The following is a 14,798-nucleotide window of genomic DNA, read 5'->3' on the forward strand; positions in this document are numbered from 1 at the left end:
TGTTCAGGAGGCCACAGGACAAGCAGGGGTTACTGGGCCAAAAACAGTGGGGGTTGAGGCCTTTTAGCACTTATGCACTTCAGCCTGAAAACTGGGCCAAGTATAATACTTTCTGCACTTAACTCTCAGTAGTAGCAATGGTGAGCAGCCACAGGCCTCCTAGGGAGGTTAATGTGGGGGTTACTCGAGCTCAAGAATTAATACCACCCCACCCACCCATGGAATACAATCAATGGAAAGCACAATGCTTCTCTTTGTAGAGAAGACAAGTACTTTATTTGAGTGAAATCATAGAATTCCATTACACTGTCAGTAATGCACCAATACTTGATACATGGGTACAAGTCTTTGTGCTGTAGGACTTCTACTGACTAGCCCTCCACCTATCCCTTGTGGGTCTCCTGTGTCAGGGCTCCTGCCCCTCAGGTTTAGTTTTTGAGCTAAATCGGTGGTTGCAGCTTGCACGCTGGCCTCCTTGATCAAGTCTTAACACAGTTTATAGGGTCTAAGGCTATTCAGTCTCTCTCCAAGTTAGTAGTAGCAGTGTGGTGCCATGTTCGGTCCGCCCATGGCAGCAGAATCTCAGCTGCAACAGGAGCCTCCAATAGGCAAACAGCGGACTTCTCAGGAGTCGCGCGGAGCAGGCATCAAAGCATGTTGCCTGAAGGGTCACAGCAAGAGGGGAGGCTTCTAACAGGGGCCTTCTTCTAGGTGGCAGGCTACAGATTGTGGCTCACTTTGGTGCTCCAGTGGGGCTAGCTGCGACCTAACAACATACGTTCTAGGTGTTGGTGCACTGAAGTCCAAGGCTATGTAGTCTGGAATCCACTCAGGCCTCTTTAATTAACTACCAGATATTCTCTGCTCTTTTATCTCAGTCTTGCAGGTTCCTGCTTTCTCCCTTTGTGGATTTTTTTCTATCTTTCTTTTTCTCCTTCTTCCCTCACTGTGTGCTTTTCTCTCTCTTGCTCTCAGGAAATGTCTGATGAGGAAAAATAAGTGTCCATTCCCAAAAATGAGTGCTGATGGGCCCCACCACCAACCACCAGCTCAAATTAAGCACTTGAAATAGTGTTCCGGGGCCAAGCTGCTGCTGTTGAAAAAATCCTGTCACCCTTTCTTGGTGACAGGTAGCTGAAGATGGCACAGATTAGCTGATCTCAATGATCTTGAAGGCAAATACCAGGAAAATGTAGAGCTAAGGAAGTATGGGGGAGCAACGATAAATGTCTTTATGTAGAATTGTTAAAGACTGAAATTGGGCTCTTATTTTCACACTGGCAGCCAGAGCAAAGAATTAGGCACTGAGGACAAATGACTCCCCTTTTAAGAAATGAGTTAAGGTTGATATGGAGGGCGAGGCTATGAATGACTTTGCGTGGAACTATCACGTGTCAAGATGTGCTTTATGTCAGAATATCGTTAGCAAAAGATATGGACTGAAGGAAATATTGTGTCCTAAATATTGTTTACAAAAATATTGTTTCACTAGGTGTAGATTTTCTATATTTAACTCCAATGGGGTGATATTTTAGTAGCAATATTGAGGATGCCATGTTTTAGTCAGATAATATTTTCCGTATGATATTCTTATATCACACCTATCTAATTACTGAAGAACACAATGAGAATTGGTGGATGTCAGCAGTGCTACAGTCTTTGAAGATTTTCTGACATCAACCATCTTACTGTCTCCAGCCAAGTAGTAAGGCAGGTGATATGTAGTCCATCGTGAAGTTGCGCCCTATCATTGCCCACATCAGCTGTGTGCTATCCATTTCCAATAGGGAGGGACATCCATGGCACACAGAAGGACCTTCAAGGACTGCATGTATATGTTAAAAGGAGTGAGATAGAATGGAGCATTCAGAAACGCCACATTTAAGATCACAGAAGCAAAAGTGAACAAGTTCACAGTTTGGGATCTATTGGACAGATGTTAAATCAATAATAAATGTTAGACTGCAGTGAGGCAGCCATAATTGATTAATCTATTGATTATGAGGTACTGATTGATGGTGCTGGATACTGTAGATAGACCACCATCCATCGCACACCTGAGGTTGTGTAGAAATGAAAGAACTCTCAGTTCCGTACTTCAACCACGTCTAAGCCCAGCTTGAAGGTATCAGATGACAGTTTTGTTTGACAAACCTCTGTAGCTGCCGCACCACATCCTTTTCTAACAAACTAGCCAACCATTTATGTCAACAAAGAAATAGATCGAACAATTAATAAGATCAGTGGAACTTTGTGAGGAGTCACAATGTAGAAGGGGTGGCTGGGCTCAGAATGTGAAAATAAGAGCCTTTTATCATTAGTGTCCTACCACTTAACCTTACTATCTAGCCAGAAACTGAGTACCAAGTACACCCCTTTAAGACTTGGCCTTCAGGATAGCACAGTCAAGCTGTGTGGGGTTAGAGACTCAGAAATCAATAAGACAACAAATACAAATCAATACCTCAAAGTCCAGCCAGTGACTGGTCTTAGAAAAAGATGTACTGTACTCAACAACACACAACGCAACACTGTACACAATACTTGAGAGAGCAGTAAACAATATTGGACTACTGGACATTTCAACAACTTTCAAGTGATACAGGGACAACCTCTTATTCTACCCTGAGTATAAATGTCCCAAACAATTTTAGAGGATCTTCCTGAATAAGGCAATAGGGATATAGTAAGCCTTTGAGGAGGCTGGCCTGGTCAAGGGCTGGCACTTGTGTTGTTCTCTATCTCCATTTAGTATACATTTGGTTCCCCTCTTTTTCAGTTCTTCTGGGTTGCACATTACCCTTATTGTCATTTTATTACTGAAAAGTGCAGGAAGTGCCCACACTCTTGCAGTCATTGGGGCGCTTCAGCCTCATGTGGTATGCTCCACATGGTTTACGGAGCGCAGAGGGCAGTATCTTTACCCTAGTGCAGCCAGCTTGTGCACAAGCAGCGATTGTGGTGCTGCGCAGTGAAACAGGCAAGCGTAGGCAGTGCTTATATCGGTTGAAGAGGCAGCGTTGGAGTCCTGGTGCTCACGGTACAGCATGTCTTGAAACTTGGCTTCTTTCTTAAACTCATTCAAAAAACCCACCACCTAATTAAGGTAGGTGCCCACCTTTGAGTGTAACAGTTAGCACTTGGGTGCTAATGCAGACCTCTTGGTGCACTGCCCCAATAGAAAAAGTTCTGTGCACTTAGGGGCAGATTTATGGAAAGTGGGGCTGCACTGAATGCAGCGCAACTTTCCCTCCGCCCCTTAGTACCCCACCTACCACCACCATGTGTGCGCTGTATTTAAAATACGGCGCACCATGCGCATGGTAGGGGGCAATAGCGTCATTTTTCATGACGTTATTGGTGTACTATGCAAAAGTACATAGGGCCCCATTCTAAAGAATGGAAGGCCCCTTTTAACGCTTGCTCCCTTTGCATACATTATGCCTGGCGCATAATGTAGCGCTAAGGGTTACAGAGTGTTGCAATGCTTGCATTGCGCCACCCTGTAAATAAGGCGCAGGGATTTCGGTCTTGTTGGGCCACATTAACGTCAAAAACAATGATGTTAATGTGGTGCAAGGTGGCACTAAAGCACTATAAATATGCCCCTTAATTTTTTTTATGTGCAGACGTAAGTGGTATCTGCCATCTAAAAAAGAAATTGCCACTCCAACAATTCTGTATGTTCAGGCATGCATGGTGATGCATGTGCGTGCTGAAAGAATGGCAAGACGGACAACAGTGACCATGTCATTGCGCATTTGCTTTTTTTTTTTTTTGCTGATGCTGCACTGCATCAACAAACAGCATTGGCAAAACCGATAGTTTCAAAAGGCAAGACCTATTGGCTTTTTAAAAGCTTGCATTGTTTTGATACCTTCTCTCCTGCCCTATTATCTCACATGCTCTGGTGTATACTGGCCTGTTTTTCTGTCGCCTTCATAATTCTGCGGTCTAACACTCTCTACTTTCTCTTCAGGTTACTATAATGGCCACTCCAAGGTTGCCATCAAGAGTTTGAAGCAGGGCACAATGGCGCCCAGTGCCTTCCTAGCTGAAGCTAACCTCATGAAGAACCTGCAGCACCCACGGCTGGTACGGCTGTATGCTGTTGTGACCGAGGAACCCATTTACATTGTCACTGAGTTCATGGAGAATGGTAAGGACCACACCAACAGTAATGTCCCGGCCTGGGTTATGGGTCAGGCTTGCAGTAAGGTCCAGTAAGAGGGTGAGGGTCAGGCTTAGACTAAGAACCTACCTACGGCAAGGCTTAGGCTTTTATAATAAGGCCTTTGGTAAGGCCAGCACTATATTACAGCCAAACATACAGATATGTTCAGATGTGCAGGGGTCCAGACCTAAGCACAGCTCTGCTTTACTGACCAAGAATTGACAGCTGGGCCTATGTTAAGGCCTGGGGTAAGGCTCCCACCAACCAAAAGCCAGACCTAAAGTAAGTTTCAAGTCTACCAGAATGCCCAGGTTTCTGTCAAGGCCCAGTAACATGCCACCTGCTCATGGAGGAGTGAAAGACTGGTTAAAGGTTTCCCGCAGCAATTACAACACTAGGTACAGAAGTCATTAGACTCCCCCCCCCGCTTTGACTCAGTAGTCATAGCCCAGGCTCAGCGCAAAGTCTAGACTCTTCCACTGGAGGAGGCAGAGGTTAACAAGTATGATCAGTGTGAGGGTAAAAGATTAGGTACACAGAAGTTCATGTAAAACATCCTAAAATAGCAGTTTTATTATTAAGAACAACGTAAAGTTGTACTGTATGACTGCTTAGATGCACATCTACAGGAGGGTGCCAAAAGTGGGAAAAAATGGCAGAAGGCCCTCAAGGGATCGGAGGGCTGTGCAAATCTCAAAAACATGTGGGCTACTGGAGCAGGAGTTTGGGTCAAGCCAAAAAGTTATTTTTGCCCTTGGACGTTTTACTGAGTTCAGTCTGTTTATGCAATGGTTGTCTCAATGCATTGCCTTATATGGCTGTAGAAGGCCTGATACTCTGTGAGTAGGCTTGCAGTCATAAACCAATGCAACCTGCAAAATGTCAGAAAGGAGGAAGGAGTTGATGAAGATGATATTGTTGTGTCTAGATAGCAAGGTTTCATCCTGGTCCTTTTGATGGAGGTCCTAGAAATTAATATTTGCTGTTGAGAGAGGGTCTGCAACGCAGACAGGGCATGGGTGCACTCGCAAATATACAATTTATAACTGCAGATTTCTTACCTTGTGAATACTCGCCAGACATCCGACTGGATCTGGAAAACTCAAAAGCAGTACTCCTGTGATCCTATATGTGTCGTTGTGTGGCTCTACGTCAAAATTGTACCTCTCTGGAAGTGACAAACGAACCGCATATAGGCTCAACTGATGCATCCTGATGTAAATTTCCTTTGTTTCCACTTATTCAGATGTGGATCCGGAGCTCTAATCCTTTAATCTATGAACAGGTTTTTCTATCCTTTTTCTCAGAGTTTTGCCTGTGTGCAAGGGAAATGCGCCCTCCTAAATTGACAGGGTTTAAACCATTTAGGCACTGTTGCAAATAGATGTCTGTGAAAGATCCCCATCAGGAATGCCTGGGTATTTGGGATCAGTTATGATCCCAAGTAGTGCAACGACTGCTCCCAGATTAAGGCATTTCCCATATGCAGTACTGAACTGAACATCTATGTTACAATACACGGCAAGACTCTGCGCAGTGACCAGTTGATGTTGAAAGGAAGGTCCCATTCCCGCTCCTGAAGTCGTTCCCCCAGCAGATATTTGTTTCAGTCAAAGTCCTCAGGTGAGTCAAAGAAAAAACACAAAAAATCCAAGCAGGGATCAACCTCTTCCTGCCATTCTTGATCTCTATACATGGTGCAATGGCATCAACCTGCCACCTGGTCTCACTCCCAAATTTCTGAGCAGTCGATTCTAAGTCTGGAACTGTTGCGCCACAACTTCCTGGGTCTGTCGGCACCATTGCGCATGTTGAAGCTTTTAGGGAGGCCATACTGTGAATGTTCAGTGTACTTCTGGCTCCATCTGGCATGCCTTTGGGTCCAAAGGTCCAAAAGGCCAGCATTCGGACTTCGGCTGGCGGGTTTGCCTCAGCCCTGCCTGTGCCTCACAAACCTACCTTGGGTTCTGTACCGGCTATGGTGTCAACCTCCATCCCGGCACCACACTCTGTGCCATTTCCTTCTACGTCAATGCAGAAGCCTGTGGCACAGGAGGAGAATCCACACTCTATAGTAGTCTCTGACTCTGAGCTGAACTTGTCTCAGCTCCAACCGTGGCCACATTTTAAACCCACTGTTAAACCTTCTAATTCTGATACAATACCTTTCCTGTGCCACCACGCACATAGACTACATCAACTTTTTTGGTTCAGACTCAGGTCAAAGTCAGAATTACGGTGATGATGGAGATGTATTTTTCCCCACAATATGATGAACATAATTGGTATGTGGAATTACAGAATGGTAGTGGCTTAGACAACTCCTCACTGGAGTTGTCCCTACCTTGGTTCTGCCACGGAGGAGAGTATGTCTTTTTATGTTGTGATTAGAAGGATAACGGAGGTCTCTGACCTGCAATTCCGACTATGGAGGTTAAAACCAACATCTGACAGAGATCCTTCAGCCAAGCAGGGGGCAATCTGAACCTCTCCTGCCATTTAATGAGGCTCTTGCAGATACGCCCTTTGGCAAAACCATGTTCTGGTCCTCTGGTCAAAAGTCAGGTCGCTTATCACCAGAGACTAGCTCCAAGGGAACCAGGATTTCTCATGCAGCAGGTTCAGGTGTTCACCTTTAAAGTTACCACTAACACCTTCCCTATGATGGTAAGTCCAAACATTTAAAAACCTTTAGCAAGGAAATGTTGTCTTCTGCCAGCCTTCCTGTACGTTCAGTAAATGCCAGCTGTCTCCATGGTTGCTTCGCCCATGCACAGTCAGCTCTTACCATTGGTTACATGTGACTTACCAGAATATATTGACCAAACCATTCATGATGGCGGGGATGCAGCAAAATGTATTATCCGATCTGGCCTCAACACAACTGATTGCTTGGGTCAGGGAACTGGCATAAGTGTGGTGCTTCAACACCATCCTTGGATGAAGTCTACCAGCTTCTCAGGAGATGGCAAGCATCCTTTATGGATAGGCCACTTGATGGGCCTCACCTTTTTGGTGAGAACGCAGATTTGCCAAAAGAATGATTTAAGGAGAATCACGCCATAACTTGCTCCTTGGATTTCCCACCAGGCAGTTTCCTCAACAATTTTACCCAATTCAGGGTTACATGAAGGGATTGTTATACCGCTAAAGTCAGATCCTGCTGCAGGCACAGCAAACTTCCCAGCCCTATCAAGGATGAGGCCACAGCTCTCAGAGACAATGCTAAGGACATATGGGACAACGCACAACTCGGTACCCCACCCCTCCAGCAAACAGAAATTCAAAACCACTTTAATGTGTCCTTTCTGGCACACAGCCACTCTGCAGGAGACAGGATCTGCCATTTTGTTCTGGGATGGTAAGACATTACGTTCCACAGATGGGCCTTCTTATTATCCGGTGCAGCTATTCCCTCCTATTTCTTTCTACACCGCTGAACTTTCCACCTCCATCAGTCCAGCTGAAGGGGTAACACATTTCTCTTTTGCAGCTGGTACTGCAGGGCCTTTTGGAAAAAAAGGGCCAGAGAACATGTTGAGGCCTAAGAAGCAGGAACTGGGTGTTATTGCTATTACTTTGTGCAGAAGGAGGATGTGTGGCTTCATCCTATTATAGATCTTTGCCCTCTGAAGCCTTCCTGTGACAGGACAAATTCAAGATGGCTTCACTTGCCCAGGTTCTGTCTGCCTTAGATCCTGGAGACTGGATTGTATCATTGAACCTGCAGGATGGGTATTTACTTATCCATCCTGCAGGCCCACAAGCTCTGTCTGCAGTTCACATTGTAATACAAAACTACAATGGTCCATCCGGAGATTATTTCTTGTCAATTATGTACAATTAATGATCCATAAACAATAAGAAATATATTCTAAACATGCAGCATAACATAACAAAAACATTCAAGAAAAAACGTTTAAGTTACTCCATATAAGAAAATACACACTTTTAATTATTCCATTACATAACTCTAAAATTCCCACCACATCAAAAAGGAAAAGAGGACAGAAATAATTGTGCAAAAGTGAAGTGCTTGTGAATAGAAAATGTAGGATTAAACAACCAATCCACAATATATCTACAAAAATTTCCATTTAAGAAGTCTGTTGGTTGAGCATTTATACAATTAAGTCAAACTCATTTCTTCTGGGTCATGTTCTCATAATCTCTATTGTCCTCAACTTGACTTAATAAACCAATCCAGGCTACAACTTTGTTGTCGACGTTTCGACCCCATAGCAATAATAGGGCCAATTCCATGCTTGAAGTCAGGTCTTTATCAGGACTCAGAGGTAGGAAAGATCCATACACTTCCTTCTATAGAGAGATCTCAACGCCAACTTCCAATATATGACTTTTCAAACTGATCCCCAAATGTTTTGAGCATCCGTCCTTTGGGATTATTTTCTGTCTCTGCAGAAGGGCAGGGTCTTGCACCCATGCCTGCGCAACCTGCATTTCCCTTAATGGAATTTGAATAGTGACAATTAATTCCATTTATGGTTGTTCATGTTATCTTGGCAGCTAGGCTCCATTCCACAATGTTGGTGTGCACCAGGTGTTGGGACAAGTTTGTGGCTTGATGCTGGAACCGCTAGATAGCCCAATTAGAGGATAAATTGTCTGACTTTGTTTTCTGTACCTTTGGCCCAGCAAGGACTTGTGCGGGGCACTGTTAGAGGCTTCTTGTTGGCTCTTTCGGCTTTATTGCTGTGGCTGGATCAGCCTTCCTTGTTCAATTTACCTGTTGTGAGGAGGTATCTTAAGGGTTTACAACATATGTTCAGCCAAACCCTTTTATGATGCCACAGTGGGACTTGAGTCTGGTTCTCACTTTTTGATGTGCACTCATTGTAAGCCAATGCAAAGTTGTCTACGCTGCCTACTGACCCTAAAAACTGACTTTGGGTCGTGATTAAATCAGCTTGTCATGTAAGTGAGCAGCAGCCAATTTATACAACCTTTTTCCAGGCAAAGTGTTGTTGAGTACTCATGCTTCATTCCTAACGCAAGTAGTGACACCTTTTCATGTCACCCATGCTATCGCTGATCCAAACTTCTTTGCTCTGCCTCACCTCACAAAGGAGCAAGAGAGACTGTATTGTTTATATTGCAAGAGAGCCCTCAGTTTCTACATTGGTCATGCTAGAGACATTCAGGTGAACGATCAGCTCTTTGCAGGCTTCTAGGGAGCAAAGAAAGGCAAGACAGTGCAAACAAGAATCATTTATAGGTGTATCCATTACATTAAAATCTGCTATGTGTTAGGTAGGAAGCTAATACCTGAAGGATTGATGGCTCATTCCACTCAAGCCAAGGCTGCCTGAACTGCACTGGCATGCAGAGTGATGGTCCTCAATATCTATTAGGCTGCTATGTGGGCATCAGTGCCCATGTTCTTGAAGCACTATTGCCTTCAAAGTAAGATCCATCAGGAGGGGTTTTTCGCCCGATCCGTCCTACAGGACTTTTTGATTTGAACCATTCCACAGGCCCACAACCTAGGACGGTAGTGCTTTCATATCTTATAACAAGGTGAGGAATCTGTGTTTAGAAGTATCAATCAGAGGAACAAGTTACTTACCTTCGGTAACAATCTTTCTGGTGCATACTCTGTCTAACCACAGATTCCTCAATGCCTTCTCTTCTCCCCGTTCTGTGGAATGAGCTTTTTTCCCATGTAAAAAGGTCCCAATCTCAAGATCTGCCAACTGATCATATCAATTTGCTGATGGACTACGCAATTGAGGTGCAGACATCCCTACAAAGAAACTGTGTGGTGCTTACATGGGGGTGCATTCATCACTTCTGGCGCAAAATGTCAATGATGCAGAGCAGAATGACGCCACCTACAGGTGCGCAAGAGTACTGCTTCTGAGCTTTTTTGATCCAGTCTGACACCTGGATATTATTCACAAGGTGAGGACTCTGGGGTTAGATAATCACCAGAAAGAGTTGTATTAAACGTAAGTAACTTGTTTTTCTGTGATTTAGCAAATGTTCACCTCAGGTTGCCAAACAGCCTGAGCCTATGCACCACAATGTTAGAGGACTAGTAATTTAAGCAGCACTCAGCACACATGGATCCATGAAGAGCAGTGCCTCACAATTGGCTTCCTGGGGAAAGCAACCTCCAGCAGAAGGCTCTTCTTTCTGGATCCTTCAGCTTCCTTTTGCATCACCTCTCCGCTAAGGGTCAGCCTCTACAATCAAAGCTTCTGTGGGTTCTGGCATTAACGCATGAGCAGCTAGTGCACTGGTTTATGCTCTAAGGCAGCAGAGTTTCCCTGATTTCCTAAGTGGACACAGAGACAGTCTTCCACAGCCCTAGTAGAAGTCCTTAGCTGGAACAACTACTTTGGTGAAAATAACTAGTCATTTATCAGGAAGATGGCATGTTTCAGCTCTCTTGAGTGCACATGAACATTATGCAGAACATACAACTAACCTATTTCTAGGTGAAGAATTGTATAGATTTTTATGACATTTCTGATTGTCGGTCAGAAGTATTTCAAGTTCTACTGCTTTTCGAAGGTCCTGTTTCTTTCAAGGTGCCTTAGGTCAGTGGTCTGGGGCACTTTACAACTCCTAAACTTGGAATAAGAGCTTCACTTCTAGACATAATCATATGAGATACATACATCCTGAAGAATTCTCGTATTTTCACATAAGGGCAAAGACATGGAGACACCATGATTAGTGTTAGAAACATGCAGGGTTTGTGTTTGTAATAACCACAATGTGACAAGTAAAGGAAAATCTGTATGAAATAAGAGGGCTGTATCTTCTTGTTTATTTTTTTCACTTGTGAGGTTAGTGTATTTTGGGCCAGATGTAGCATTGTTCCAAATTGCGAGTTGCAATTTGCGAGTCCCAGCGACTCGCAAATTGCAACTCGCAATTTGGAATGCAGAAAGGTGTCTCAGACACCTTCTGCGAGTCGCTATGGGGTCGCAAAGACCCACCTCATTAATATTAATGAGGTGGGTCGCAATTTGCGACCCCATAGCGATTCAGGGCACTCACGGGGATGGTGGCCTGCTGGGAACAGCAGACCACCATGTCTGGGACTGCTTTTAAATAAAGCTGTTTTTTTTTTCAAAGTGCAACCCGTTTTCCTTAAAGGAAAACGAGCTGCACTTTGAAAATAAAACCGAAACCTTTTGTTTCGGTATTTTTCAGGGCAGGTAGTGGTCCATTGGACCACTGCCTGCTCTGAAAAATTATTTTTTGTGCCAGACACAAAGGGGAAGGGGTCCCAGGGGGACCCCTTCACGTTTGCGCCTGGGTTACCATCCACTTCAAGTGCATGGTAACTGCGCTTTCATTTGCGACCGCAATTGCGGTCGCAAATGAAAATGCATACCATTGCGACTCGCAAATAGGAAGGGAACACCCCTTCCTATTTGCGACTCGGAAATGCATTTTGCGAGTCGGTTCCGACTCGCAAAATGCATTTCAACATAGCAAAGACGCATTTGCGACTCGCAAACGGCGATTTTCGCCGTTTGAGAGTCGCAATGTCTTTGCTACATCTGGCCCTTAATCCTTTACAACAGACAGTACTCAATGCACAGTCAAGCTTTGTGATTAAAGTATCTAAAATGCAGTGATAAATGAAAACCCTCCAATGTTTGCAGGAAATGCTAAATGGAAAGGAATCAACCTGGTAAAATATCTTCCTGTTATGTTATTTTAATTTTATATTGCCCTGAGAGGGGTATCTTGGCGCTAGGACAGATTGCAGGAAAAAAAGAAACGCTGAGTTAAAACAGCACTGTCTGAAGCAGTTTCCTGAATTTATTATGATCAGTATATCTTTGAATGTGATGTGGCAGCTCATTCCAATAAAAGGGGAGTAGGGGGTAAATAAGAGAAAGACCTACCACTTGCTCTTGGCCTTCTGTAACGTGGGACAGTTAGCAAAGCTTTATCACTGGATCTCAAGAGATTGACTGAACAATATTGTTTGAGCATCAGATTTAGGAAGATGGGGCTTTTTGCCATTAACGGCTTGTGAGTAAAACAGAAGATTTTGAAGATTACTATTTTCCTCACAGGCAACCAATGTGAGGCTCTCAGAGCATGTGTGGAGGCAGAGCCAGGCGGAAGGCTGCAGATGACACAGGCTGCTGTGTTATGAACAACTTACAGTTTGGATAATAACGTCTCATTTGCAGGGGCTAGTAATGCATTGTCATAACCTAATCGGCTGATAATCAGTGCCTGAACCAAGGTTTTTCTCACCAAAACAGGAAGAAAAGGAAGAGTTTACTCAGCAGGCGCATCATATTGAAACGTGCCAGTGGTAGACAGAACCTGCTCTTTCATAGTTAAGGCTTGGTCCAATCTGACACCCAAGTTCTTGACTACTTGTTGGGATGTCAGGGTAGCACCTAGTTCTGAAGGCCGCCAATCAGAAGACCAGAGCTGTTGGGCACTACCGAACAGCATAATCTTGTTTTCTTCTGCATTCAACTGTAGGCAGCTCTTGTTCATCTAGGCTGCAATAGCTTTCATCCATGTCGAGAAATGTTATTTTACTTTGACCAGGTCTTTGTCAAAGGTGATGACCAACTGCATATCATCAGCATAAGGCAACATTTCAAATCCAAAGGATTTGGTGATCTTGCCAAGGGGGGCTACATGTATATTAAAAAGCGTGGGGCTTAAGCATGATCCCTGAGGGACCCCCTTGTCTATCAGCATGGTGCGACATTTGAAAAAATCCAAAGAGATGGTTTGAGTTCTGTTTTTTAGAGAATCACAGATCACTGTAAAGCCATCCCATGGATTCCAACCTCATACAACCTTTGGAGCATCCTGCCATGAGACACAGTGTCAAATGCTGTGGATAAATCCAACAGCACACGCACAGATGCAACGTTAGCATCAAAAGAGAGTCTTATATGATCTGTGACCGCCACCAAGGCAGACTCTGTGCTGTGTGAGGATCTGAACCCAGATTGTGATGGGTTCAGGATCTTATTATGCTCTAAGTAGTCCGTACATTGTTTATTTATTTGACCTTCCAGCAACTTGTCAAGAAGTGGAAGCAGTGAGATGGAGCCATAACTTGTAAGGTTAGTGGATGCAATATTGGTCTTCTTTTGTATTAGCATAACCTGCGCAGCTTTCCAAGCCAAAAGGATTTTCCCAGTGTTAAGTGATAAGTTAAACGAGGCGGCGAGCTGATTAGAGAGTAGTGCTGAAATCCGTGGGGGACACAAGTCGAGAAGATAAGATTATTATGGTAGAGAAAATTCAGCCTGCATTCTACTCTGCATTTGGTATTTTCTCAAGATCCTGGAAGATTTTCAGTTATTACCAGACTCTAATTGAAGCCATAAACATTTTGTCTGGTTTTATTAGAGAGGCGGTGCATACATACGGAATGTATAGTACCTAAAAGTATTCTCCTTAAAGACACTGTTATTTAATTGTATACAACAGAGTACTGCTATTAATGCAATAAAGTAGGAGAGCTATGTAATTTTTTCTTCACTGCTTTTGGTCTTAGAGTCTTTCTCAGTGAGAGATGCTTTCTCTGTTGCTGTTCTCTCTGGCCCCTCAGTTGACCCCACTAGCTTGGGGCCCTCGGTTGCCCCTCCCCACAGTCCCTTTAACTCTTGTTTCCGGCGCTCCTTCGCTCTATCTTCCTTTTCGGCGGCAGGCACCCATCCTTGAAAGGGCACACAAAGGATTACATAGCTGTCTTTGGATGTTGTGAGTCAGGAAACAGCGAAGGGTGGTATGTGCGTACTCTGAAATGCCCCCTTTGCCCCCTTCTATTTGTACTCATACCTACTACTTCCCCTCTTCCTGCTATGTCCAGAAGACACTCCACATACATGAATTCATTCGCTCAGTCAGTCAGCTGACATCTTAAGCACTTCTTCATGGATACCTGCCATGCTGCTCTCTCCCACAGATACACCCGCCGCTGTACAGCTCTGAAGTGCGCGCACTCACTCCACCAGTCTCTGGCCAATAGCAGTCTAACTTCTTGAAATCCTAGAAGGAAGCGGGCAGGCTTCTGAGCGTTTCACTTGCTTGGAGTGCACCTAAACCGAGCCCTTATAATTGTCACACCAAGAGCGAGGGTTCCATTAGAGCAGTCACCTAGGTAACCTAGGGCGAGGCGCTGCACTCTGGTAGCCTAGCAATAGCATCCTACCCAGGTGAGTGCCAGTGCAGTGTCATCAGCATCCTGAGGAGCACTCCTTATCGAACACTGATAGCTCTGTCCTCCCAGAAGTCAAAGCTTCTACCCCAATTAACAAGAATGAATATATTAGCTCCTGCTCTAATTCCCACAATGCCTCTCTTCAGCTTGTGGGCCATAGAGGTATCAATGAGGGAGAGCTAGCTGGCAGTGGTTTGACATTGCCTAAGGGAGAGGAGACGTAAGGCTTGTACTCGGTTGGGATGCTCTTGGGTCATTATGTATTTAACAAGCCCAGGAAGGACGGGCGGCCTGGATCCCATGATCGCTCTGTCAGTATAGTGTCATGTCTCCTAAGACTGGATGCCTGCATGGCAGTATATCTGCACGGTAACATGCTCAGTACTGTTCATGGCCTGGACTTGGTCTGTCTGGAGATTAAAATGCTAGGGATGA

At 44.5% G+C, this 14,798-nt stretch overlaps 1 protein-coding gene across 2 annotated transcripts in view; it reads left to right on the plus strand.

Annotated features, from left to right (window-relative positions):
- LCK (LCK proto-oncogene, Src family tyrosine kinase) overlaps positions 1–14,798 on the plus strand; it is a 221,494-nt gene that overhangs the window by 155,592 nt on the left and 51,104 nt on the right. For both annotated transcript variants that reach the window (XM_069223368.1, XM_069223367.1), the window contains exon 9: positions 3,980–4,159. In XM_069223368.1, coding sequence (XP_069079469.1) covers positions 3,980–4,159 — 180 coding nt within the window. The remainder of the gene's footprint in view (positions 1–3,979; positions 4,160–14,798) is intronic.

Source organism: Pleurodeles waltl, chromosome 3_1 (assembly GCF_031143425.1).
Source record: "Pleurodeles waltl isolate 20211129_DDA chromosome 3_1, aPleWal1.hap1.20221129, whole genome shotgun sequence".
Classification (NCBI taxonomy): domain Eukaryota; kingdom Metazoa; phylum Chordata; class Amphibia; order Caudata; family Salamandridae; genus Pleurodeles; species Pleurodeles waltl.